Source organism: Archocentrus centrarchus, chromosome 21 (genome assembly GCF_007364275.1).
Source record: "Archocentrus centrarchus isolate MPI-CPG fArcCen1 chromosome 21, fArcCen1, whole genome shotgun sequence".
In the NCBI taxonomy this organism is placed as follows: Eukaryota; Metazoa; Chordata; class Actinopteri; order Cichliformes; family Cichlidae; genus Archocentrus; species Archocentrus centrarchus.
In genome coordinates, this window is record NC_044366.1 from 6,404,139 (window position 1) to 6,430,816 (window position 26,678).

The 26,678-nt window shown below is 39.5% G+C and overlaps 1 protein-coding gene across 2 annotated transcripts; it reads right to left on the reverse strand.

The window, feature by feature from the left end:
• Positions 1 to 108: 108 nt before the first annotated feature.
• On the reverse strand, positions 109 to 26,384 carry LOC115800811 (carboxy-terminal domain RNA polymerase II polypeptide A small phosphatase 1-like). 2 transcript variants are annotated; one of them, XM_030758345.1, is made up of 7 exons: positions 25,965 to 26,384; positions 10,939 to 11,087; positions 4,692 to 4,793; positions 2,358 to 2,414; positions 1,477 to 1,569; positions 549 to 734; positions 109 to 373 (listed from the first exon to the last, which is right to left on the reverse strand). In XM_030758345.1, exons 1-7 carry the CDS (start codon positions 26,044 to 26,046, stop codon positions 242 to 244), a joined length of 801 nt encoding a protein of 266 aa, XP_030614205.1. In that variant the 5' UTR covers positions 26,047 to 26,384; the 3' UTR covers positions 109 to 241. The 2 variants fall into 2 exon arrangements, with proteins under 2 accessions (XP_030614205.1, XP_030614206.1); XM_030758346.1 differs by lacking the exon at positions 25,965 to 26,384 and adding an exon at positions 25,748 to 25,915.
• Positions 26,385 to 26,678: the final 294 nt, after the last annotated feature.

Genomic DNA, 26,678 nt, shown 5'->3' on the forward strand with positions numbered 1-26,678 from the left:
TGTCACAGTGATTAGGTTAACTGCCTGTACAACAGCACCGTATCCAGCTGGAAGACTGCTGTCACTTTGTCCGCAGTACTACGAGAATATTAGATTAAATGACAGCCCTTTCTTTTTTTTTTTTGCAATGTGGTCCTTGTATTGGGAAGCACTGTGGAGCCTTCAGCCCCCCCAAACCGGCCTCCGTGGCCCCGTGACGACAGCCGCTGGTGATCATCTTCATCCTAGTATCTCCCCTCTGTTAACTCTGTGAAGTACTCTGATGTTTGAGAATGTCATAGATGTCATCCACCTTGCTTAGTCTCTCAAAGAATGGGATGAGATCGAGGAGCTCAGTGTCCGACATGTCATTGAACCAGGATGCTACAGGAACCTGGAGGTTTGGACAAAAGCAGCACATGGTGGGATTATGAATCCTTTTACATAGTTCACAGCCATTAATAGTATGTACCAATATATTGATAGTGTTTCTTTAAAAAAAAAAATAAAAATCAAATGCATGCAAGACATTTTTGTGAATAACACTAGTAGAAATCTAAATGACATACTGCATTTTCAGGGTGGAAGATGTAGGAGGCTGGAGAGTTGTCTAAGATGATAACCTTGTTGAGGTCTCTTCCTAAACGGCTCAGGTCTTTTACGTAGTTTCCTTTGTGGAAGACGCACGACTCCCGGAAGAGACGGCTTCGGAAGGCCCCCCATTTATCCAACAGGTCTGATACAGGATCCGCATACTAGAGAAGAAAGACCGAAACAAAACTAGGATTGCCATCTCAGCTTTATCCTCAGCCAGTCAAACAGAAGCTCGTAACCGTCCTGAATACAAGGTTACTATAGTCGACTGAAACTAAATTAACTTAAAAATATATATGCACATTAGTAAAGTGAAATAAAAGAATAATAAAACTAGACTTTGGAAAAATAAATAAAACTTTCAGAATTAAAATGAAAAATAAAATAAACCTAAAACTGAATATTTCTAACCAATAAAAACTAAACTCAATAGAACAGTTCAGCTCTGGAAACTAAAATTTAACTGAAATCTTCTTGCTGCCTTTAGGAGTCAATACAAATTTGCCTCCCTCCATCACACCCCATCCTCCTCTGTCACACCACCCCTCTGCATGTCCTCCTTTACTAAATCCATGAACTTTCTCTGTGGTTTTCCTCCTGCCCGTCAGCTGCAATAGTCCCACTATCCCTCCTCTGCACATGCCCAAAACATCTCAACCCTGCCTCCATAACTTTGTCTCCAAAACACTGTTGGCACTCTTGAATAATGACTTCACAAATTTAAGTCAAGGTTAAGGTGAAGACAGTCTGAAGTAATGTTAGAGACTAAAATTTCCACAGCTGACTGACAGATGAGTATCTTTATGCATAAGGCCACCTGCAAATCAGTAAATTTACCTGTAAATGTCTTGCATATATCTGACCTACCATTTGCATCTAATCTGAACAAGACTAAGAACATACCTTTGACAAGCTTGCCGTGAACAGAACGCACTCGAACAATTCTCCCATCCTCTTGAGGAATTCATCAACATGGGGTCTCTTTAACACATACACCTGAGTGCAGAAAAAAAATCCACAATTGGTGCACATGCTTCTATTATTAGAGATAGATTTATACCACAAAAGAACCCCCCCCAAATATCTCACAAAAGACTGTCGCATTGCTCTGGTTCTCACTTCACATTACAATCAAGCTTCTTGAATCAACTGTTGTAAATAAGCCGGAGTGAATGTCAAAATATGATTTGAAGAAAAGACAGAATGCAAATGTTATATCATCCTTCTCTACAAACACATGTGGCTTTAAATAAATAATATGTGGATTAAAACATATGCAGACACACCTTATTCACTAAGATGCTGGCGGCCTTGTTTCTGAACCAAGTCATCCCGAATAGGCTTTCCCCTTTAACAAGCCTATCCTGGATTACTTGAAACAGACCCAGGCCTTTTGAAAGCTCTTCTTTCTTCTGGCCAAGCACAACAGATTGCAGTTGCCGTTTAAAGCCAGTAGAGGAAAGGTAATGCCATCCCCAGTGAGCACTGTGCCGAAGATGCACCACATACTGAGATTGATGGCCGTGATTTCTGAGAAGCCTGCCAGGCTTCCTTCATTTCGTCAGGCCACTGAAATAGGCACCTGCTGCTCGGAGCCATCAACAGAGAGGGCTACAGCTCTGTCAGGCTGCGAGTACACGGCTTCCCGTGCAAGCTGAAGCAAGCAGAGACGTTGGTGTTTGATATTTACAGCAGAGTGATGGTGAGTGCAAAAAAAAATAATCCCCTATAATACCTAATGTAGTACAGTAGCAGATATTCACTTCAGCACATCAAATTCCTACCTGGTGAACTGTTCCATCAATTTCCACTGGAATGATAAAATCTGCGTTGTTCACTGGCTGTTTAGAACATACAGAGAAACACAAAACATACTTTTTAACTTATAATCTCCAAAGAAAATCAACACTTTTACGCACAAACAAGAGTGACGGCAACAAATGAAGATGTCACATCAGCCTCTTTCAACCAGAACATACTCTGAATAAACTGCTGGTACATCAATTATTGAAACACAGGCACTACAGAAAGTGAGAAGGGTCCCATCTCATTATAAGTTGCTTCTCAAATATTAGTATCACAACAAGCATGTTCCATATAAGGCATAACACCACCATACTAGTACACCATACTGAGGCAACAAGTAAGACAGACTGAGTTTAACCGCTGACTGAGTTTTTGTGCATTCAAAAATCGGTGCACAAGATTTTTCATTTCCTGCATCAGCAAATGGTGCGAATGATTTTGACTACGTATTTAATAGTAGACAAAGTTAATAAAAATATTTTGTTATTGTCAAGCAAATTCCACTGGTAACAGCAGCAGCTTGAACTGCATCCACTTTTAGATCTGCTCACAGCGAGCAGACTGTGTGAGCTAATGAGAACACTTCAACAACAACATTTCACCCCCCCAATACGGACAACGCTGTAACAACTGTCAGTGGTAAACATTTAGGGTGATTCTGCTCATCAGGATACTCTAATACATTTCTTTAATTTGTGAGTCTATACTTCTGCCTGTATATTACATTCCGTTTATTTGCACCATTATGTACTTTGGTGGCTAAATGTGTGTTGCAGTACTTTGACTTAATGCCCGAACATTTCTTTTACACATTATTATTATTTTCGTTAATGGCCACTGAGATTTTCCTCCAGGTCGCGTCCTTCAGAGATTGCGCAGCATCAAGCTAATTTGATATTATTGTGAAATTATTTTTTTTAAGCAGCTTTTTTGCTTCAAAACTCACTGGCTTCCCTCTTCCTTATCTAACACAAAGACCTTTTTAAAACATGTAGTTTATGTGTTGTGTTAAACATGGAGCTCAGAGGAGGTCCGACCCTGCTGAGCCAATGCTAATATCCAGTAACATCTTTCAGGACAGTCTGCGACCTGAGAAGGACTAAACACCACGTGGCATTCATTACATAATTTGTCATGATAGAGGAGCCCCGACTTCTGGTATTGATTACTTTGTTCACTGAATGCTACCATACAAGGTATCAAACCGACCAAAAGGAAGCTGCATGACACTGTGTGTAAAACATGCAATACAGTATACTAACACTCATAAATCCAGTTACACGGTTTCACCAAATATGTTTATATAGCTGTTAGATAATTAGTTTTCTTCCTAGAAAAATCAGATTTTAATTTTTTAAAGATTTGAGGTTTTACACCAGAACACCCATAAAATCATTTTGAGGTAATATTTATTGTAGTTGTCATTTAAAATATGCTGTGTCTCTCCTAAAATTTTACAGATCGTGTGGCCATTTTGCAGATTAATTGCTTTAATATGGAAGCTAAACAGAACTGAGAGCGCTTGGGTCTGTGTTAAAAACTAACCAAGGCTAAGCAGGTGAAATCATTTAAATCCAAATAGCATGACATTTAGTCAAAAGTAGGAAAATGAAATTATTTGGATTCATTTTTTTAATATCTAAGATTTAAAAATTTGTAAAATGACTGCCATTTTTAGAAATACATTTGCTGTGATGAGTATTCAAATACTTCTTTAAATTCTAGTATTATATCCAGTATACTCTGCTGTATAAGAAAACACAAGGAATGACTTCAGCTGCACTGCACAGCAGTTACTACAGACACAGACAAAAATGCCTCAATATACTGTTATAGTAATAAACTGATAAATCATACTTAAAGAAATAGCTCACCTATTTGGGAATGTAGGCAACCTCTACAGTTACATAAAAGATCAATTCTATTTTCATTTTGCTTAGGTTAGCATAAACATTGGAAAAAGCCAGCAATACTGTGTTCCAGGTTGCAAAATTAAAGCTTACACTGTTATGATATTTCATGCATTTGATTATTTCTTCCAGGTGGACCCACTGCCTACATGGCAAATTTGCGATGGATGGATTGATGGATGGATGGATGGATGGATGGATGTGACCCTGGGAAACTCAGTTGAACTGAATGAAAAACACTCACTTGCACTGTATTAACAGCACCTTCACATTAACTATAACCATTAAGAAAATACATTTCCTATAATCAATGACTTAAACTGGATTGGCAGTAATCCTGTTTTTGTTTTTTATTTCAGCTAAATATATCAGTATTTATTTAAGTCACACTGGCCAACTTACCTTAAATGAACTATGCACTAGTGTTTCATCCAAATCAATGACCACGCAGATCTTCCCTTCATCATGTGATTCCATCTGTGGGAGCAGTGGTTCACCTGGCACCTGAAGAGGAGCACAGAGTTTAGACGTAAGCCTGTATATGGCAAATGTAGACATGCTGTTACACTACAACATAAGAAAGAAACAGGCCATTTTAAACATAAGTATCACAATGTGTTGGGAAAGTCATTCAGCTCATTCTGAGTGTGTGCTTGTGTTTCTAGTCCCTTAAGAGCTTTGACTGTGTTGTGGTGTTTCAGTAAGAGCTTACAGGAAACCTGGGATGCTACAGCTGCTACTGTGCTGACAGAACATGTAAATATCACTATAGCGTGTCCCATCCTTCAGCGGGTGGTCAGTGATTAGAGTTTGTTAATGTGATTCGGCTTCTAAAAACAAGTTGGTATGACCAAACAGGTTGCTGGTAACGCTGATGGATGTGTTTGTCCATCAGTGAGCTGCCACGTGAGCTTAATGGCAGAGCTGGAATTCAACACAGATGCCACACAATGTGCCAAGTCGAGGTCCTGTGTAACTTACTCACTGCCATGGTTGGCAGTACCACACAGGGGATTAAAAAAAAAAAAAAAGAAGTGAGATTAAGATGTTAAATTAAGGTATCATTAAAGTGGAAAGTTGACTTTGAATCAAAACTCCCTCATCAGTCTGAAAATGCAAACAGGACTATGGATGTATAGATAAAAATGTGGAAAATTAATTTTTTATTTAAATGTCTAGAGGGTACTAAGGCAAATAAATGAACCAGATAAAAACAAACATTTTATGACATATTTGAAGCTAATCTATTGTTCTTTTCCTTATTTTATGCTTTTGTTTTTGGTCATTTCTGGCAGACACCTGCTCTTCAAGCCTCTGTTCGTGAGGGGCAGCCAATCAGAAGACAGTTGACTTAAAATGGGAGGAGGTAAAAATGGCTTCTTTCAGATAAATGATGAATGGAGGGGATGCACTAATGGCCAGTATAAAACAAATTAGGATTATTTTGAGCTCTGCAAAGTTAGCGAGGTCCAAGATTAAACATACTGAGGAGGAAATGAGCACAATAGGTCTACATTTTTTTTTTTTTAAACCACGGAGATTTCTGTTGTATCTAGGATGATTTAAACCACGCACAACTCTGAAAATGTGCTGTTAAGACTACAAAGTCACCAGTTATTCAGTATTGCTCCATCTATTGTGGATAGAGCTGACCTGAAGGGTGTACGCTAGAGTTTCGGTTTATAATCTGCTTGAAGCGCCACGTTTTCTCTCATTCCTTTATTTAAGTCCAATATATATTTTCTCCTAGGGGAATAGCCTACCTTTTATGGCCTATATACACAAATTGTTAAGCTGCGCCTTCCTAAAACCACTGAATGAAGTGCAAACTGTGCGTTGCATTGTCAATGTAATGGACGTGCTTTAATTTGGTGATGCAGAAAAGGTTTTTATCCTTGACTATAATCTGCTGTTCATTTTACACTACTGGAACTGGAGCTACAGCTACTACAGCACAGAACACACACCGAGAATACCTGTTCAATCACTAATGTAATTACACTTTTATCTCCTGACAAATTAAAGCTTCAGATCTTTAATGTGCAGCCGTCACCTTAGAAACAAACAGCAGCACAGAGAGTGCGCTCAGCGTTAAAACAATTAGCTGGAATTTAAATGTTTACCACTCTTTGCGATAAATCCAAAGATTAATGATTCTCTGGAGCATTAAATTCTCGTCTTATTTGAAATAGTGTTACTGTTATATTTTTTATGCTCTCACAGGGATCTTTCTGCACTGGCGTAGAGTCGAGAAATGTCCCTTTTTATGTGAGGACGCACAGAGCTGTCGATAAGCACTGCTGTCATACCTGTTATCTCCAACTGAGGCTTTAGGTTTTGCCAAGCCAGCTGACACAAAGAAAGCCTGAAACACCCGTTATAGTATACCCCTCTGATATAGGATTTTGAAGATAATACCAATACTGATATGTGGCAATTTAAAAATCTGATATATTGGCTGATATTTTTTTTTTTTATTTCAGATGCAAGAAGCATTAACAGACTTCTTAACATTTGTTATGTGTAGTTATTTATGAGCCCTTACCGAGATAATATGACAAAGAAAAAATATTTTATTTATTGTCACAACAGGTCAGACAGAGTGTAAACAAGTGTAACCGATGACTCGTTTACACTCTTGCTGAGGCTGCTCAGATCAGCTGGTTGGATGTGATAATCCAAACACGTGTTGCCAACAGGGAAGTTGCAGCATGTTCAGCATGCTGCAACTTCCTTGTTGGACAAACTATGCAACATTAATATTCATAACATGGTTGAAGGTGTTCCTCCTGTCACTTCCTTCCTTTTTAAATTTTCATTTATTGGCCATTTTAAATCCATTGTGTCAACCATCATATTGGCTAATATTGGCCAATATATCGTACTCGCTGATGTACTGTATAGGTCAGGCTCTAATTATGAAATATTTTACTTTGTTGTATGTGATATTATTGCTTATATAATTTAATTGATATGTACACCTATTCAACTTTATTTCTTGGGTCATGCTGTATTCTGTTTTATTGCACGAAACTGCCCAAGAAAATCGAATAACTGCTGTAACAAAGCAATTTTCCAGCTTTGGGATAAAGTTTTTAGCATCTTATCTTATACCTGCTCTGTTGGCGTGATGCAGTAATCACATTCACAAATCTCATAAGACTCATCGTCACTCTGCTCCTCTTCTGACTCTCTTTGTTCAGAATCCTCGTAATCCTCAGTGTCATTAACCACCGCATCCCTTTCCTCGACACTGTGAATAATTCCCAGAGGGGCTCCAGTTTCTCTTGAAATCTCCTTTAGCACACACTCTTTGTCAACAGCTGAGATGTTCATGTCAAGAACTTCAGTAATTCCAAATGTGACAGACTTGCTCTCCACTGGGCACACCTCAGTGGCCTCCAACTCGGTCTCTTTTAGAGATAAAAGAGCATCTGGTCTCTCATTCCCAGAAGCATTTCCATCAGCTTTTCCATTAGTTATTTGATCATGTGATCTTTCTAAAATGAATCCATTCAAGGCTTCTTTAAAAGATGACTGAATGCTTTTAATTTGATAAGCGTAGTATTCCTCAACACCTGGCTCCCAAAGCTCTCCATTTTCATCATTATCTACAAGTGACCAATAAGGCTCCTTTTCTGAACATGCAATAAAAACATTGTCTTCAGGTTTGTCTTTGTCACCCTCTGTGTAATCAGTGCTAGCCACAGTCTCATCACTTGTAGAAGTGCGACCACCAAGAGGTTCACAATGCTGCGTACCGCACACCACATCTTCATAAGCATCACCTTCAACGGAGATTTCCTTGGCATGCGGTGCAAACATGCTCTCCTCTTGACCAGTGGACAGGCAGACTTCAGCTTCTTCTGAAACCTGGTCATCAAAGGCGCAAGCTTCTTCATCAAAAGGGACTTCATCATCCTCTGCTTCCTCCCCATTTTCTGCACAAGTGGCAACATTCTCTGATTCACTCTCCTCATCCCCTTCAAAACTTGATTCTGATTTTATGATCCAATCCTCAGACTGAAACTCTGAGTCATAAGACCCATCGCTCTGGCTTGCAACTTCCTCATAAGTATCTTCAGATGCATCTTCAGCCCATGTATCTGTGTCTTTCGCATCAATTTCCTTGTTTATGTCTTCAAATTGACATAAAGTTTTGTCTTTATGTTTCTGTGCCTCTTCTTCCAGATACAGGCGGTCCTGGATATCTCCGCCATCGAAGCAGGAGATGTAGCGCTGCTTTTGTGTAAATATGTGTCCGTAATAGTCCACTTTGTCAAACAAATCAAAGTAATCCTCAATAACGATATCAGCAGTTTTCTTTTTATTCTCATCAGCTGGCTGCACTTCATCATCTTCAAAAGATTCCCACTGTGTCTGATCATCACTGGAATGTTCTTGAGCTCCTTTTTCAGATTCCCCAGATGAATCGGAGAAGGGATCCGATGGAATACTGCCATCAGGACAAGTCTTAAAAGATTTGGTTTCCACAGAAGAGCAATCTGAGGAACCATCTTCTTCTTCACCGCTGGACTCAGAGTTGCACTGTTCTGAAGTAGACTCCTGCTGAGCTGGTTCTTGGCTTGTTTCACAGTCGCCATTTCCACATGGCTCACCCGATTCTGAGGGCACCTCTGTTGTAGCAGCTTGTTGAAAGTCTTCTTCAGTATACACGGGTCTCTCCCAGAAATCGGTTGCAAAGGCAACATTTTCAGTGTCATCAAAGCAAACTTGTACCGGTGTGTCTTCTGATGAACTGTGGGATTCTTCATCATTGAACTCTGTTTCACTTTGTTTGGCTGCATAGCTCAAATCATCATCAAAATCATCATCTTCTTCCTCTGGTTCTTCATCATCTTCATCATTTGTAAATTCAGTTTGATCTGAAATTTCGTCGTACTCACAGAGTTCAGGATCACAGTCCACTGTTTCACATTGCTCAGAGTCCTCTGTTGATCCGTCTGGCTCAGAGTCAAAGCACTCACTCTGCTGTTGTGACAGCTCATATTGTTGCAGTGCCTCCAGGTTGTCTGAGCATTCAGGTATGAAATTGTGCTTTTCACACTGCCCCAAAGTGTCACAGTTTGCTTCCAATTCATCAGCTTCAAAGTCAGAAATCTCCAACTGCTCATCACAGGGCTTACATTTCTGAAATAACTGGAGGCGTTCTGCGCACTGTTCACAGCAAGGACTACATTCGGAAGCTAAGCTATGATTAGCACAGTGTTCAGAGGACTTAAAACACTCACAGTGTTGAGTACATTCATCACATGGTTGGCTTAACTCTGAAGTCTCGCACTTATCGAGTATCTGGTCAGATTCAAAAAATCCATCGCTCTCTGAATATTGCTCAAAGCTGTCGGCGTCTCCATTATAATATGTGAAGGATTCAGGCTCATCTGAGTTCATGCTGTATTGTTCCACACAAAGAGCAGATGGGTCCATTTCTTCACTGACGGTCTGCTCAGTGTATTCCAGGAGGACCTTTACTCCCAGTTCAGCACTTCCGTTTGAAGGGCCGGTGAAATCTGCAGTTTCTGTTAATTTGGGAATCTGGCACTGCTCAGCAAGCATGGCTTCAGTGGCTGCTTCCCCTTCTCTAGAGACTTTACTTTGCTCAGAATTTTCCAAATACATAATGAAATCATTTATCAGTCTTTGTCCAAAGTTTTTACTCCATGTAGTTGCTCCTGCAGAGAACAACTCCAAATGACCGGCATCCAACTGTAAGATCCATTCAGACTGAACAGTCACAGAGCTGGTGGGGGGAGTCGCCGTCTGTCCGAGAGAGTAACAGCAACAGGAGCAGCATGCCTGATGACATGACAGGTTGTCACAACCAAAACTGAGACTGAGCACTTGACTCGACCCTCCCTTTGCCAGAGACCAAGAAATTTATTTTGGGGGCTTGGAAGACTTGACAAATAACTTGTGGAATATCAAATCTCAATAAAAGGCTGAACTAAGGCATAAATATGAAACTGACACTTGAGAACATCTTGGCCACTTGATCTTCAGACCATAACAGCCAAAAGCAGTGTTTGCCATGAATACACTTTAAGTTTAACTATAGGTAGCATTGTCAGTTGTCCAAAAAAAAATAAATGGTATAAACTCACATTCCAAATATTTTTATATTCCACATATGTTCACACAAGTTTCTTTTTATGAATTTATAGCCTATAATATATCAGTTCCATTTTTTATACTTCTACATTAATAATGCAAGACATATATGCATAATAATAATAACTGATAACAGGTACTGTCTAACATTTCTTCTCCACTCTAAAAGGGACCTTTGCTTCAAAGCAACTTTGGTAGCATGTTTTGTTCAATGGCATCTTCCAAGAAAAGCACTGCAAAGCAGCAATCTCCAGGTCAGGCATGCATTTCTGCAACATTTACGCCATTTCCGTCCTTCCAACAAGTCGATGATTGATGTCTGAACATGGAGTACTTTTTCAAGCTCAGGAGAAATGTGCTTGTAAACACGAAAGGCTTTGAGCCAAGAAAACATGTATTTCAGGCATCAAACAGCTGCCAATCACGCTGACCACATGCTGTTCAAAGAAAATCAAGAGGGAGGGTGAGAGAAAGTTGATATCAAAGGGAAGCAAGGGACGAGACTAAAACATGGACTTACTTTTGAGAGAGTCGCATTTTCGTCTAGCGAGAGCGGCGCGTTGGTTTTGCCTGGAGGTGGTTTGGCGCCTTTGTGACACAGACAACTGAAAAGACTGCGAAGAAAACCTCTTCTGCAAGGCTTCATTGAACTGGAGAGGTCACCAGAACCTGGATCATAGAGAGACAGAGAAAAGCTAGGGTGCATAGTGTACTCAGCAATGCAATGATTGCAGTAATTCACTAATCTATTTGCAGTGTAAAATGTATAACCCTACAAGTCAAATGTGGGATCACTTGTACTGCAAACTCTGTGTAATTGTGTAAGTAAATGTACTGCGGTGAATGCATTCCAGACTTGATTAATGCCATGGTGTCAGCATTGGCACCTATGCTCATTTTACTTATTCAATCTGTGCCTCGCTCCTGCTGACATACATTGCATTTCAGCCCCAATAAAGTCAGGTGGAGTTCCAATGTGTAATTTGTTGCTTTAAATACCAAGAATCGTCTTGTACACAGGTATTATTAACTCTAGTAAGCAAATTGTTTTGTCTTGAAGTAGTTAATGAAGCTACCTGCCAAGTTTATCAAACATGTGCTTCAGGGCTGATCCTACAATACAAACTCCTCTTACAACCAAATGATAAATGTTTTACTGCCCCTGATATAATTTTGTTTAACTCAAACGGCAACCTCCAGGGGTCCAGTTCCTAAAATGTCTCAAGCGGGTCCCATGTTAAACTGTCCAACTTCAGAGCAGAAAAAAACAGTTTTAGAGCCTGTTGCAAAAAATTGTTTTGGTCTCTACAGCAATTTTCTCCCCAAAAACTGCTGAAAGGATGAAATTTAATTTTTTATAATTCACCCCTTTAAATTGCATTGAGGCTTGAAGTTATCCAGTCTGAACAACATAGTCACGCTCGGCTAATTGGAGTTTCTGGGCCGTACTGTGACCAACTGTAACTGGACTTAGTGTTTTTATTTATACATTAACACTAATTAGCAGGGAAATGTGTCAGTGCTATGGACTCATACAGTCAATGGATGCACCAGGTTACATCACATCACATCAATTTGGTTACCTGTGACAAAAAAAAAAAAAGAAAAAAAAAAAAGCAAGATCAGAGCCAAACTAGAGGCTTTAAAAAACTAGTCCAGAAAACAAAGGGTGACATCACAGTTCCTGCATCCATTTTCTATATACAGTATATGGTTAAACACCATATGATAGCTTCATTAAAAAGAGGGAATATCCTCAATTGAGAGCTAAATTTAGAAACATCAAGGTGTAGACAAGTAAAAAAAAAAAAAAAAAAAAAAAAAACATCCTGTTCCTGACTCTTCCTTAGCTTCATACTTGAAAATGTGCCAAGATCAAACTCGAAACATTTATAATTCATTAAAATGCAACACTTTCAGTTGCAGATGTAAGATATGACCATGCAATACACATAACGTATTGGATACTAGAAGTCATTTTGAATTTGCCAATATTGCATACCTAAGAAGGAACAGCTTCTGGCACACACAAGTGGTAGACAACATCTCACCAGCCGGTGTCAGAGTGATGAAAGCCAGTGTTTACAAAGGAAGAGAAAACTCTGACAAACTAGCTGAGGCTTGATGACTAGTCAGAGCTGTCAGCTAAAGCATTAGTGTGCTGCTCAGGCTACATCTGTTGCCTTAGTGTCAGGGAATTATGGACCTGTCAGGCTACTTTGGGTGTAAATGCGTGATGATTATGAAAGTAGCACGGATGTACTGAGTAGAGCCTGACCGATATAGGATTTTTAAGACCAATATCAACGTTTAGTGATTTAAAAATCTAACATATTGGCAGATATTTTTTGCTTTCAAAACCTCATCTGGTATGCGTAGTTATTTGAGATCATATGACAATAGAGTTTAAAAATCTTGTTTTACTGTTATAAGAAGTGGTGGATAACTTGTTTCAGGAAGCATGTTCAACAAACAAACTTAAAGTCTGAATTGATCAACTCTGAGTTTCCTGTTCCAGAAAAGCTGATCAGTCAGTTCAATCAACTCTGAGTATGTTCACCCTGAGTTAGCGCGTGCGAGGAAAGAAAGCCATCATCAATCAATGCCAGGATTCACCATGGCAACAGGTAAATAAAGAGCAGGGTCTCCATTTTAACCCAGTGGATCGAGGATCGTGTCAGCGGGGAGCCTGACGGTTATCTTAAAAAAAACAGGAGGGAAGAACTCATTTTAATCAGCTTGGTCCACTCTGTCATCTTCATAGGCTGAATAAAAGTTTGATATAAAATATGTAATTTATTTTATACTATATTTTATGCTGTCATCATTTACCCAACTTAAGGTTTCAGCTTCATCTGATGAAAGTTCAAGTTTTACATAGTTTCATATGTAACTGAAAACATGCAGGGCAGCTTTCCAAGTCTGTCAATGAAGGCAAACACAAAGGTCTCAGCTTTATAGTTTTAAAATATTTCAGTACAGGTTTGGGAAGATGAGCCATTTTAAATAAAACACGCAAATCGGGTCAGGGAAAATTAAGGAATTATGAACTGATCCGGGAGGGATGAGCTGCGAAATCACTGGAGCTTGAACTGGATCTGGGCCTTATCTGGTCTCAATCCATAATCCTGGATCCCTCCTGCTGTGCAAGTGGACTCTGACATGATTTGCTGATCCATTACGGAGCCTATGATCCCATTGGATGGATCCAGTGAGTCAGTGGAAAATATGTTGAGATTCATGCATCAGAACTTTCATAATGTTTAAGTTACTTTAAATGCATTCAGTTCAGCTTTATCTTCACTCAAATATTCACAACATCTCCAAGATTCATACATTTTTCCATCAGTGCGACCTTTTACAACATGACAAACGAGTGATTATTGGTCAGTGTGTTCTGTGTCTAAACCTTTATGCAGATCAGTGTGATTTAAACAGTGATGCTAAAGCAACATACAGCAGATATTTCAGAGGAACTGACAGTCTGACAGCTGTAACAGCTATAAATCCATGACATAATCACCGTCTCCATCCTTACAGCCTATTAACAAGTTAATAACTATAAAAGCGCTCATGTTACGGACAAAAACAAAGAACGTTTAACTGGGATTTCAGTACTTATAAAAATGTAACTGTCTGCAAATTAATTTGCTTCTATGATCGCTTTGATAGTGACTTTATGTGATGGTTCAGGTTTTTATTTATTGACAGGGGGCAGCAGGGTGGCTAGCACTACAGCTAGAATGACATCTAGAAGGTCTGGGTTTGATTCCGCCTTGGCCCGGGCCTCTCTCTGTGGAGTTTGCATGTTCTCCCCGTGTCTGCGTGGGTTTCCTCCGGGTACTCTGGTTTCCCCCACAGTCCAAAGACATGCAGTTACTGGGGTTAGGTTAACTGGTTACTCTACATTGCCCATAGGTGTGAATGTGAGTGTGAATGGTTGTGTGTCTCTCTGTGTTGGCCCTGTGACAGGCTGGTTACCTGTAAAGGGTGTACCTTGCCTCTCGCCCTATGTCAGTTGGGATAGGCTCCAGCCCCCCCCCCCCTCCCCCACGACCCTGAACAGGATAAGCGTAAGAGAATGAATGGATGGATGGATTTATTGACAAGGTCTTCCATTCAGTCAATTATTAAAAATGCAAAGAATATGCAGTAGTGATAGGGTTATAGCTATAAGACACTTGAAAATACTTTGGAAAGAGTTAAAAATGTGGAGACGAGTAACTTCCTGAACCCTAAAAGAGGGAATTAAAAGTGATGTTTGCCACCACATTTTCTCCTTTATCTGAAGAGTTGAAAAGACGTGCCAGTAAACTCTGGAAAACTTCATCTGGTGATCGTGCTCTGTGATTCTATCTGGCCCACAACTTCAGAGCTGAGTTGCTGTCATTCCCAATCACTTCCACTCTGTACCACTAACAGTTGACTGTGAAATATTTAGTAGTGAGGAAATTTCATGACTGGACTTGTTGCACAGGTATCGTCCTATCACGGCACCATGCTGGAATTCACTGAGCTCCTGAGAGCGACCCATTCTTTGACAGATGTTTGTAGAAGCAGTCTGCATGCCTAGGTGCTTGGTTTATACACCTGTGGCCATGAAAGTGATTGAAACACCTGGATTCAATGATTTTGGTGGGTGAGTGAATACTTTTGGCAATATAGTGTAGTATACAGACTTTTCTTTTTTTTTTACAACAAGGCAATGAAGGGCAAACAACAAATGGAGAATAGAGGCAAATACAATTATTTTCATGTACTTTACTTTTTTTTTTTAAAGTAATGTTTACATGAACTAATCAAAACTCATGTAAATTTCAAAAAGTGACATTTCCTGATTCTTAGTTATGAAGATTTACTGCTTGTTGTGAACCTGTGACTCTTCAGCCCATCTTCAATAGCTCCCCGTGGCTTTCACTAAATCTAAATGAACAGGAACATGGAAATGAACACTGGCTGTTGTTTCCGAGCTCCTGCAAATTTATGCTCAATAGGACCCTCGAAATGATCATTTGTGCTCCCTTTTCCACTTCTCCCCCCCCACGCTTTAATGCTGGTCACCTGTGCTTTCTGTAGCCACATGAAATCAAACGTGAACAGGGCTGTCGCGAGATCACACGTGCACACTGAGAACTAAACTAGCCGTCCCTGGTGGTAGATTGCAAATTGTAGTGGAACAATATTGAAGTGCAGCGATCTCGCGAGACAAAATAAATCAGTCTGGTATCAGTGACGGGGCAGAGTGCGTGGGGTGCTCGCCCACTTGCTAATTGCAGCGATAGCCGAGCGTTCCGATAGCGAACAGGTGAAAATCTCAGCCCGGCGTAAGACGACCTGAGCATGGTGCAGCACCGGGCAATCAACCGCTGGCTAGAACCCTGATTACTACAGTTTCTCTTTATTGTTTCTCAAGAACATGACATGTTAACTGCTAGTTTACGTGCAAAGGCTTTTAATGTGGACAGTGGTTAGTTTTGTGGTGTGTTTATAATACAAATGCAGCTTCCAGTGTGTTGACTGCATAAAACACTCATTTCAATTTTACTTTTTAACTCAGACTGTTGGTCTGCTCTTTATACAGAGTCAATGTTGGAATATAACAGTATATGTATCACACTTGTGTACTTTCTTTTAAAAAAGTATGCATACTGAACTTTACTGCATTTAAAGGGGACAAGTTTCATATTTTTTATTCTTGGACTCTTCTAGAGTAACTTTACATGACCTGGGAGTTCAAAAATAATCCTTATTTGTCTTATACTGGCCCTTGGTGAATGACCATATTAAGGATATTGGCTTCATTTGGCTCGTGTTTGTGTGTTCAGTAACCTTCATTAACCAGTTGGGCCCAGTTTCAGCTCTATCCCAGAACAAACCTGACCTATTTTCAAGTGTTATGCTCCGTGATGGCTTCGGCATGTTCATCAGCTGTGGTTGAAAGGGGTCAGCACCACTGGGGAGCAGTCATTATTATCAGGGTGTGCTTGCTGGGACATACCTCACTTGGTTCAATGATGAAAAACTTGTGTTCAAAACATGTGTGAAGGAACTGGGCAGCTGAAGCTTAAGGTTAGTTTAAAAAAAAGAAAAGAAAAGAAAACCATCACAGTGCCCAGTGCATTACCTCTTCTGATATTACACATCACCGTGCTTAAAATAGCATGCCAGAGCAGTGACTGACTTCAGTTAATGATTCTATGTATATATATAGTGCAGCATACTCATAACAGGCCTTAAACAGTCACAAACAAAACCCAGTTGTGTCACCCACAAACAGCAGCAGGAAGCAAAGCTGCATGTTTACACTGCACAGTAACGCTTCAGCGCAAACACTAAAAAAATTAACTAAATGAAACCACTGACACCGTATACTCTGCAGCATCATATCATTCCCAAAGTTTCCCAGCGATCAAGTCTACATTGCAAATGTCAACATAAACACAATCCCGGGCCGCACTGACAGAACTGGCACCTGACAGTGTGAGTTAACGTCCAAAATAAATACAAGATGAATAACTCTGAGACATAATATTCTGCTGGGAGGAAAAGTAGAACTGTACTATTAAAAGGAGCCACCATTAAAGAAAGTATCTGACACCCAGACATGTGCGCTGTATGAGGACCGCTGACTAAATGGGACCTATTATGGCAAAATCATAACTGCACAAAATAAAAGCCACAAAGCAATTTTTTAAAACACATTTAACCCCCCCCCCCCCTTTTTTTTTAAAGTGAAGCAGGAAGCTGTTACAGTACACAATCTCAGAATTGTACTGCTCCATGTCCAATGTTTTAGGTGACTGCAACTTGTTCGTGCTTTAAGCTACACACTAGTAGACAATGTTGACCATATAAATGGAGTAGTTTCTCTAAAGTGCTTTTCTACTCTACATCAGCGCTCAAAGGGCTCCATACAGCATGTTTAATTCACCCATTCAGACACATTCATACAAGCACTTTCTACTAACATTCACACACAATCACACTCCAAGGAACGGATCAGGAGCAACTCGGGGTTCAGTATCTTGACCAAGGATATTTAGGCATGCAGAATGGAGCAGTCAGGGATTGAACCACCAACCTTTCTAATTAGTAGATGACCTGCTCTACCTCCTGAGCCAAAGTCACCACAGTGAACCACCACAGTAATGTCAATGTGGTATTCAGTGCTTAGACTTACACGATTTGAAGATCGCTATACTTCCATCACTAACATGGCTAAAAATACTGGGAACGTGACATAGGTACCCACTTCATTGACACAGTGGAATACAGCAGTACAAGCCTCTAAAAAAGCAATAAAATGAGAATCAGGACACATGCATGCCTGTGTATATAATGCAGTGGTGATGGAGGTTTTAATGATGCACCAAAACACTACTATTATTATTATTAGTACTACTTGTTCAGTGCCTATTTGGTGAGAGCTAGCTTTTCTAGCTACAATTTACAAATGCAGGGGATCAGAGAGTTGCTGCTTTGAAAAGAGGACAGCTACACGGTGCTACACTCTTTTTAAAATGTAAAGTAGTCCTGTGAGACTGGTGACCTATCCGAGGTTTACCCTGCCTCTCCCCCTGTAACAGCTGTGACAGGCTACAGATACCCTGAAACCTTGAACTGGATAAAGAGTTAATAAAATGGATGCATGGATGAACAGCTATGAGGATATGAACTCATTGAAAGTGTGTGTCTGTGCAGAAAGAGCAGACTGTGGTTTGCAGTTTTCTCCAGAACCAATCATCCAAATAATGGTTGAAAAAAATCTGTCACCAGAAGCCAAAGGTGTCCAACTATATTTGTAAGAAGCAGTTTGAGTTTTATACTATCAGTGGTGAAATATTAGTTACATTACTTTCTGGTTAGCTCTCATTTAGGTGCTTAAAATTTAAGACTTGTCTTATTTCCAAAGCTGGAATTAGGTTTTAGGATTTAGGCAAGGTTGAAGCTTGGGTTAAAAAAAAAAAAAAAAAAAAAACTGGCAACACACTGATACCAGTGAATATCCTCACAAATCTAGCCATCAAATATACCTCTGTGGTGAGTGTGTGTTTGTGGTTCCTCTCCCTACACACAGAGTGGAGCAGACAGGATGATAACTAGAATCAAACTCTGCAGTGCAATAATTAATATCCTCAGCAATATTGCCAGCTGGGGACTGCATGAAAGGTTGTTGAGTTAAGCAAAGATGGATTTCTCAAAGTATTAATGCTATTATGTTATGCACAAATGTTTGATTACTCCTATCAAAAATATCATGATGCAGCAGTTCGGTTTTGACAGGACATGTGTTTTACTAAAAATATCAATATTTTGTGCCAGTGTATTGATAATGTATCACAAATGCACCATGAGACAGTTTTTGGGAACTGGTTCTATATAAATATAATTGTACTAAAACAATTTATTGCCATATGAATATTTTGTTCCCTACTGCACATGATAAAATTGTTGAACTGCATGAGCACAGCATTTACTGTCAAGACAACATGTTGCAGCTGTTCAGCTACAAGAAACAACCCCTTCTCTCTGAAACGTGACAAAGTGCTACACGCCTGCAAACACTAGAAAGACTGAAGAGTACAAACACACTGCACGACTGCGACTGCGGCCGGATTCCTTAGCTGCACCTTCTTTGTTCATCATTTCTATTTTTTGAGCCCCGCCATGTATAATTAGGCAGCAGCAGAAATGAGCAGGCAAACTCTAATGCAACATTCCTCACACTTCGCCATCCAAGAGGCTCAGATGCTGATAATGAGGTTGCAGCATTTCCAAGGCGCAGCAACGACCTCGCGCCACATCAGCAGCCTGCTTAGTTGAAAGCAGGCTTATCTGGGACCCTTTCGGGCAGGCCGTGCCTCGGCACTTGGCTGCTTCTATTCCTATCTGAACATAGAATGAATAAGCCCCCCCCCCCCCCCCCCCCCCATGACCGACTTTCCACCACTTTGACACCTGATATCCTGCTACAATCTGACAAGTTGCTTCACAGCCCTCCAGAACAAATGGTATGGCAAGTTCATGGTGGCCAAGCTGGACTCGGGTCAGGTCAGAGCCAAGTTTAAAGGTACAGCAAGTACATTTTTTTAGGTTATTTATTAGAAAAAAAGAACATTGACCTGATTAGTGAGTAATTATATCTTCCAACAAACTGATAGATTCTAATAAACTCAGAATTAATCCATTAAAATACACAGGAAGTAGTCCTGGTTTGTGGAAGTGACCATGTTGCTCAACCATCTTGAATAAGTGGCCAAGATGGACATCGCCACTCCACCTTATTTTGTTTTATGTATGTGTGAGACCGGCCACATATGTAAAGCACTTTAAAAGTTACTTTAAATTTAAATATTGCAGATAGCTTTTTCAAACTGTATGACCATTTAACATTTGTACATATATATTTTTATCATCTCTCATTATTATCAGTCTTTCTCCTCCTCCACCACTGCTCCTCTCTTCTCCCTCATCAACACCTCTTCCTCTTCACCTCAAGTCTCATCTCATGAACTGAAGTCAGAGCTCTAACACATGAAAACGTGCATAAACGCTTATTTATTCCAGACATTGTCACAATTACTTATTGTCAGCAGATGAGACATGTGACTCTCTCTTCTCCACACAGCTGACAGTGAGCTAGCTAACAGCAGCTAACAGCAGCGCCATCATCAGACAGAAGTGAGCTTCACTGACTCTTTGATTTTTATCGGACTCCTTTCACCAAGTTTTACAGCCTCCTCCAGAGACAACAGACGTGGACACCAGCTGAGGTAAACACCGGACCGACAGCCTACACCCACTACAGATGAACCAGAGTTGTTTGTCCTCCAGTGGCCACCGTAACTACGATTATGAACTTGAATTGGGAGGGGCAAGAAAACAGAATTCAGTTGACAGAATTCTACAATCCACTGACATCTAGCAGTGAGATTTTACACGATGTACCTTTAAACATTTTTGCATCTGACCTTACACCTTACAGTGAGTCTCAAGTTCAGTGGCAAGAAAATATTGTATATTGTTATTGGTAAAGCAGCTGGAGTGTGGAATGGAACCTATCAACATACATCAATAGTAGTGTTTTTGTGTCTATAAAACTGCATATTTCATAGCTCTGCAGAGATGACATAAAGATAAATATGTCAACAAAACAGAATAAAACGTAAAGAATTTATTTATTTTTTTGGCTGGAAAGTATGCAGGACATTTAGGACTTAAGCGGTTATAACACCACCACTGGCTGCAGAAACCTGTGAAACTAAAGACAGGCTGAAGAGAAGCTTCCTCCTTCCCTTTCTCACTGGCCCCTCACTTCTGGATGACTGCCATGTTTTGCACTCATGACCTCTTGGCCATGAGGAAGTAACCTGAGAGCAGGCTGGAGTGGGTCTATACTAGTAAACTGAACAATACTGCCACCTTGTGACTGTCTTGAAAAATACATCTTATAAAGACGCACAGTTTAACATAGGCTGTATATATTTTTTATGTATCCTGCTTCTTCACATGCAGCCACTTTATCATGCTCTTAGGTTGTGGATAGGTCATTTACCAGATTTATTAATTTCAGCTAATTAGTTCATTTAGATTCAGCCGCAGCACAAGAACAGCATACCAAATCACATCGCTGGGAAGGAGGACAAAACATCACACAAATTCAGTACCAACAACTATCAATCTTTTCTTCTTTCACGGGTGCCAGCACTCCTAATGCCTCACCTTTATGCTTCTTGGTACGAGAGGAAGCCAAAGCACAGAAATTAAATCCAGGCACATCAACTGAAGAGGCCCAGTTGCCCTGACTGGGGCGTGTTTACTCATGTACTGGATTGAAGTATAGGATTTTAGACAGCTGTTTACAACTGTATGCAGAGAATTGTTGGTCAGGAAGTTTTTGTTTATAACTGACATGAGAATTTTGTTTTTGGCTACATTAACAGCATATAAAGGCAATTTTCTCTTAGCTACCAGAGCCACATTTAATTTATATTTAGACACTTAGGCATTTGTTTATCTTATTGTAATTACAAGCCAGCCTTTCAGGTTGTTATTTATTTATTTTTTAAAATATTTTAATATCTATTATTTTACAGTAAGTGCTCTATTTGAAGCTATTCATACTGTATATGTACACTCCTTTGTTCCTGTTTTACACTGTTACATTAGAATCTGCTCAAAAATCCACATTCACAAACGCACTGCAATAACAACAACAAAACTTTCCACAGTGCTGACTGCAGAGCAAAAGCATCCAGCTTTAGACCTCATGATACAATATGATGTATTAAAAAAAAACAAAAAAACAAAACAAATGCATAATAAGCAAAATCAGTCCTTCAAAAAGACATTTTCCACATTTTCTATTAATAGGCAGCCAGTCACATCATGAGTTACAGTAACTGCTGAGTTCAAATAAAATCATGCCTCACTTCATCCTGCAATAATGTTCCTGTCAGTCTAGTTACTACAGTAACTTCATATATGACTGGACTGATCTCGCACCACAACTAAAATTCAATACATATTTTCCAAATTGATCAGAGTTGTGGTTTGGTGTTTCATCTCACTGATCCTCAGTCAACAATAGCAGAAAAGAGTGGTTCATATGAGACTTTGCCGATAACTGATGCAGAGTTCATTTCTGGGAGGCGTTTTGTATCTCTACATCGACATCTGATAAGAAACTGTTACAGAAATGCGAAACTAGGTTTAAGAATTTAGAATCAGTGACACCATAACCTACATAAAATCATTTTTCTAACCTTACAATTCTCCAGGAATTCACTGATATAATGCCTGAAAATCTGCCTCAGCTCTCATTGGTCTAGCTGACCAATATTTGTTCTATCTGCAAATAAGTTGATATTAAACTGATATCTGTGGTTGATATTTAACTGCTGTCAATGTTGTGCTGACTACACAGATACTGCTGTTCAGAGATAGTGGAATATTGATCTGAAGAACTTAAACTAAATAAACTTTTTTCTTTCTTCATTTTCTTGGTGACAAGGGGCTAATAAATAAATGATAAAGCTGCATTAAACAAAAGACACAGACTAACAAAAATAAAAATTCGTATCAGCAGTTATTAACAGCCTACATTTCACATACCTACAGCCCTAAAATTTTCAACATTTAACACTGTTCACATAATAATATTATTATTACAACAAGAAGAAGCACTCCGAATGTGCAAACCGTGACCTAAGCAGCTCACTCTCTGGGCAGCATTTGCATTATTGCATTTTGTATATATTAATTTTGTATTATTTGTTCTTTTTAAACATATTTTAACAAGTTTTTAGTGCAGTAAAAACTAGTGCAAAGTGCAGGCTTTTGTTATTCGCCTTGCTGAAACCCATTTTAATATACCTGCCATAATTTTGGGTATAATTTTTTATTTATGTGGATATGGTGCATGTGTAGCACTCATTTCACTTTTTTAGTAAATTATTTAAATGTAAATATTTAGTAATACATAAAGTGAATAAAGTTTTTAATCACAGGTTTATCTCGTTTTTCATCTCAAGCTACTGACCTTGAAGGAGAGGTCAGAGGTCAAATGTGATAAAATGTGTGAAAATATTTTAAATCTTTATAGTGTACTTTCTATATGTTGACAATACATATCACGCTTGTAAGAATCATAGTTTCTACGTTATGAGGCTTTTTGTAAATTTTGAACTAATAAATCTTTAAGTTGACCTTGAAGACCTCGGTGGAAATTTTTTTTCTTTTTTTAGACAAAGACAAATTTTATTGTCATTCAAAATTGCACCACACAGTGTGCATTAGAACGAGATTTCGCTGCTATAGGCTCAGATTAAATTTGGAGGAACTGCAGCAGTGATGTACAAATAAGACTACCAGAAGGAAAAAAATAAGAGAAAATTACTAAATAAATAATCTAGTTAAAAATAGAGTATATGTATATACATACACACACACATACATATTTACATATTTATGTATAAATCTATCTACATATATATTTGAATGGATGGTTAACGTGACTCCACTTTACACATCGTGTTTACAGACAGAATGACACCCAAATGCTGCCAAAAACAACCTAATTGGTGGGGGTAATAATAACACCTAATAATAATAAAACTATTTGATTCAAACAAATACTTGTATATTACTATATTTATAATTAAAAAAAATACTTCTGTAGCTGTATTTTATATTTCATATGTATTATTTAGCACTCTACACAAAATCTCAATGCATTACCGAAGCCAACCTCCAGAGGAAAAAGATGAAGAAAAATCATAGGACTTCATAATACAGGCCCAAAATTATGGTGTTATTCCCCACATTTATGATGTACCCTTTCTTTATTTAAGGTACAATTTTTAGTACCTATACTTACCCAATTCAAAATTTAAGTACAACATAACAAGGGACTGTAACTATAGGAAAGTACTTTTAGATACTGAAAATTATACACCAACATCAAAATTACATGATAAATGTTAGAAAAGTCCCGCATAAGTCCAGGACTCTATTCTGAAGTGCTACAACGACTAATATACACTCACCGCTATTAGGTACACCTTTCTAGTACTGGGTTGGACCCCCTTTCACCTTCATTCTTCATGGCACAAATTCAATAAAGTGCTGGAAACATTCCTCAGACTTTTGGTCCGTGTTAGGTCACACCGTTGGTGCATATCTGTCGGCTGCACATCCATGATGTGAATCTCCCATTCCACCACATCCTAAAGATGCTCCATTGGATTGAGATCTGGTGACTGTGGAGGCCATTTGAGTACAGTGAGCTCACTGTCATTTTCAAGAATCCAGTTTGAGATGACTGGAGCTGTGTGAGAAGGTGTCTCATCCTGCTGGAAGCAGCCATGAGAAGATGAGTACTCTGTGGTCATACAGGGATGGACATGTTCTGCAGTAATACTCAGGTAGGCTGTGGTGTTTAAACAAAGATCAGTTGGTACTAAGAGACTAAAAGTGTGCCAAAAAATACACCACACACCACTGCCTCACCAGCCTGAATCATTGATACAAGGCATGTTATTTACACCACATTATGACCCTACCATCTGAATAACGCAGCAGAGATTAAGACTCATCAGACCAGGTGACATTTTTCCAATCTTCTGTTTGTAGAATGTTGGTGAACCCATGCAAAGTGAAGCTTCAGTATCCTGTTCTTACAGTAGCTGACAGGAGTGGCCCCCAGTGTGGTCTTCTGCTGCTGTAGCCCATCTGCTTCAAGGTTTGGCATGTTGTCTTCTGCATTCCTTGGTTTTGACCTGTAGCTGTATGAGTTACTGTGGCCTTCCTATCGGTCTGACTCAGTCTGGTAATTCTGACCTCTGGTATCACTGCCGCTCACCGGATAGTTTCTCCTTCTCAGACCATTCTCTGTAAAGCCTAGAGATGGTTATGCGGGGAAAATCCCAGCAGAACAGCAGTTTCTGAAATACTCAGAACAGCCTCAGCGCTGCATTCAGTGTCACTTCATTTTTGGCTGCAACTCCTTTCACTTTGCAGCAGCAAATGACTGGAACACTTTACAAAGCACCCCCAAAAACGTAAAACTTTACCACCTCTTACTACTTTCCAGCTTAAACTTGAACAGATTGTAGTTGATTGTTGCTCCTGCTGATCACCCCAAATCACACAAACATTCATTCGCACATACACACACTTTCCCCTATAATTCATACACACTTAAGCATACATATATTCATACAAGTGTACAATCTCACACACGTTACTTTCCCCTCTCTCCCTTTAAAGCTGACTCACCAATTCTTCTTCTTACTCTGTTCTCTCATTTTACATGCTTTCATCATGTTAATATGTATTTTTAACAAGCGGTTGAACGTACCTAATAAAGTGAGGGTATAGGCCTAGGTGTTAGCCTGTAAATGGGCTATCTCATTTGTTAAAATGATAAAGCTGACTATAACCAGTTTAGTAGAGCTGTACACGGCCTGACTGCTCCTTAACTGAGCCATGCAGCACTGGCATTGGCTTAATTCCTGTGTCCCACTTATAGAAAGTGAGTAACGCTGCTCGTGCCTCACGGTATCGACAACAATAATAATGTCCATGAGGTCTGGGAGACCACAAGGTGTTCATTTTGTAATAAGAGACCAAAATAACCTGATAGCAGCTCAGCACGGAGGTCCAAAACAAGTGACCTGTCAGAGCCTGTGACCACGCCCCCTCTGCAGACACGTTATTTCCAGCGCTCAGATCTAATTCCGCTCAAAACTCCGCGGAACACTGCTAGGTCTGTAAATTTCAATTTGATTAGCATGATTAAATACACATTTCCTACTTCATCTACTTACAAGCAGCCTGATGGTCCTGTGGGTCCGGCCTAACTCAAAAAGACACGGCGGATGCAAACTTAATAAAACTCGGTGAGAAGGTGTCAAAAACGGGTCACGGACATTTCTTTAAGAAAAAGGCGTTATCAGAGAAAACTATTTGTGACACCGTGGCCCCCTACAAACAAACCCCTCTGACACTGTCCTGCGCAGCTCTAAAAACTTCTCCCAAACTCACCTTCCTCACGAAGACAAGCGTTTTCCTCCTCCTCCTCCTCCTCTCTTCTTACTTGCGTGATCACCGACGACGGCTGCTCCATTAGATCCGCACACAGGAACTTTACCGCTGTTTAAAACTTTCGAGGACTTATGGCAAAATCAATTCTTTATATTTTGCCACTCCCTTTTTGCGGACGCGCATACTGAAGCTTAAAACTAAAAGAAACGCTCTAAACAGCCGGAAAGACGGAACCGCTGATCACGTCGGACAGAAATAAGCGTTAAAGCAAAAAGTTAAAAGCGTCTAAAAAAGTTGTAAAACATGTAAATGCTGGAGAAGTTCATCAATTTGGCTTTGCTGAATGGGACTCGACGGTTTCAAGGAAGCCCGGGTCTTAAAGCCACAATGCAGGATGTGAAGTTTTTTTTTCTTACGAAGTATCGCTGCACGTTGAACGCAGTGGCGGTTAAAATGTTTGTGCAATTAGCAAAATGTTTATTTTTTTTTATTTGAGCTTTATTTTTAATGTTAATTAGGAGCCCAGACGCGAGCAAAACCTTATTTTCCCTCTTTTTTGTATTTGTAGTAACAGAAAAAAAAAACATTTCAGTTTCTTTTACTATCTTTCTCTGAGTTCTGATAAACTTTTTAAAAAGTTTGTTCACAGATAACGTTGTAGCTGGGGGTGGCCTTGAAACCGACCAAGTTAGGGACGGTGTCTAATACGGCCAC

What these genes read in the sequence shown, in the direction of transcription:
- LOC115800811 (XM_030758345.1), bottom strand. Translation starts at nt 26,046, where the DNA reads ATGGAGCAGCCGTCGTCGGTGATCACGCAAGTAAGAAGAGAGGAGGAG. An exon ending in AAAATGCGACTCTCTCAAAA is followed by an intron (nt 4,794 to 10,938) that starts GTAAGTCCATGT and finishes GCTCCTCTTCAG; the next exon opens with GTGCCAGGTGAACCACTGCT. An exon ending in TCACGGCAAGCTTGTCAAAG is followed by an intron (nt 735 to 1,476) that starts GTATGTTCTTAG and finishes TTTCTTCTCTAG; the next exon opens with TATGCGGATCCTGTATCAGA.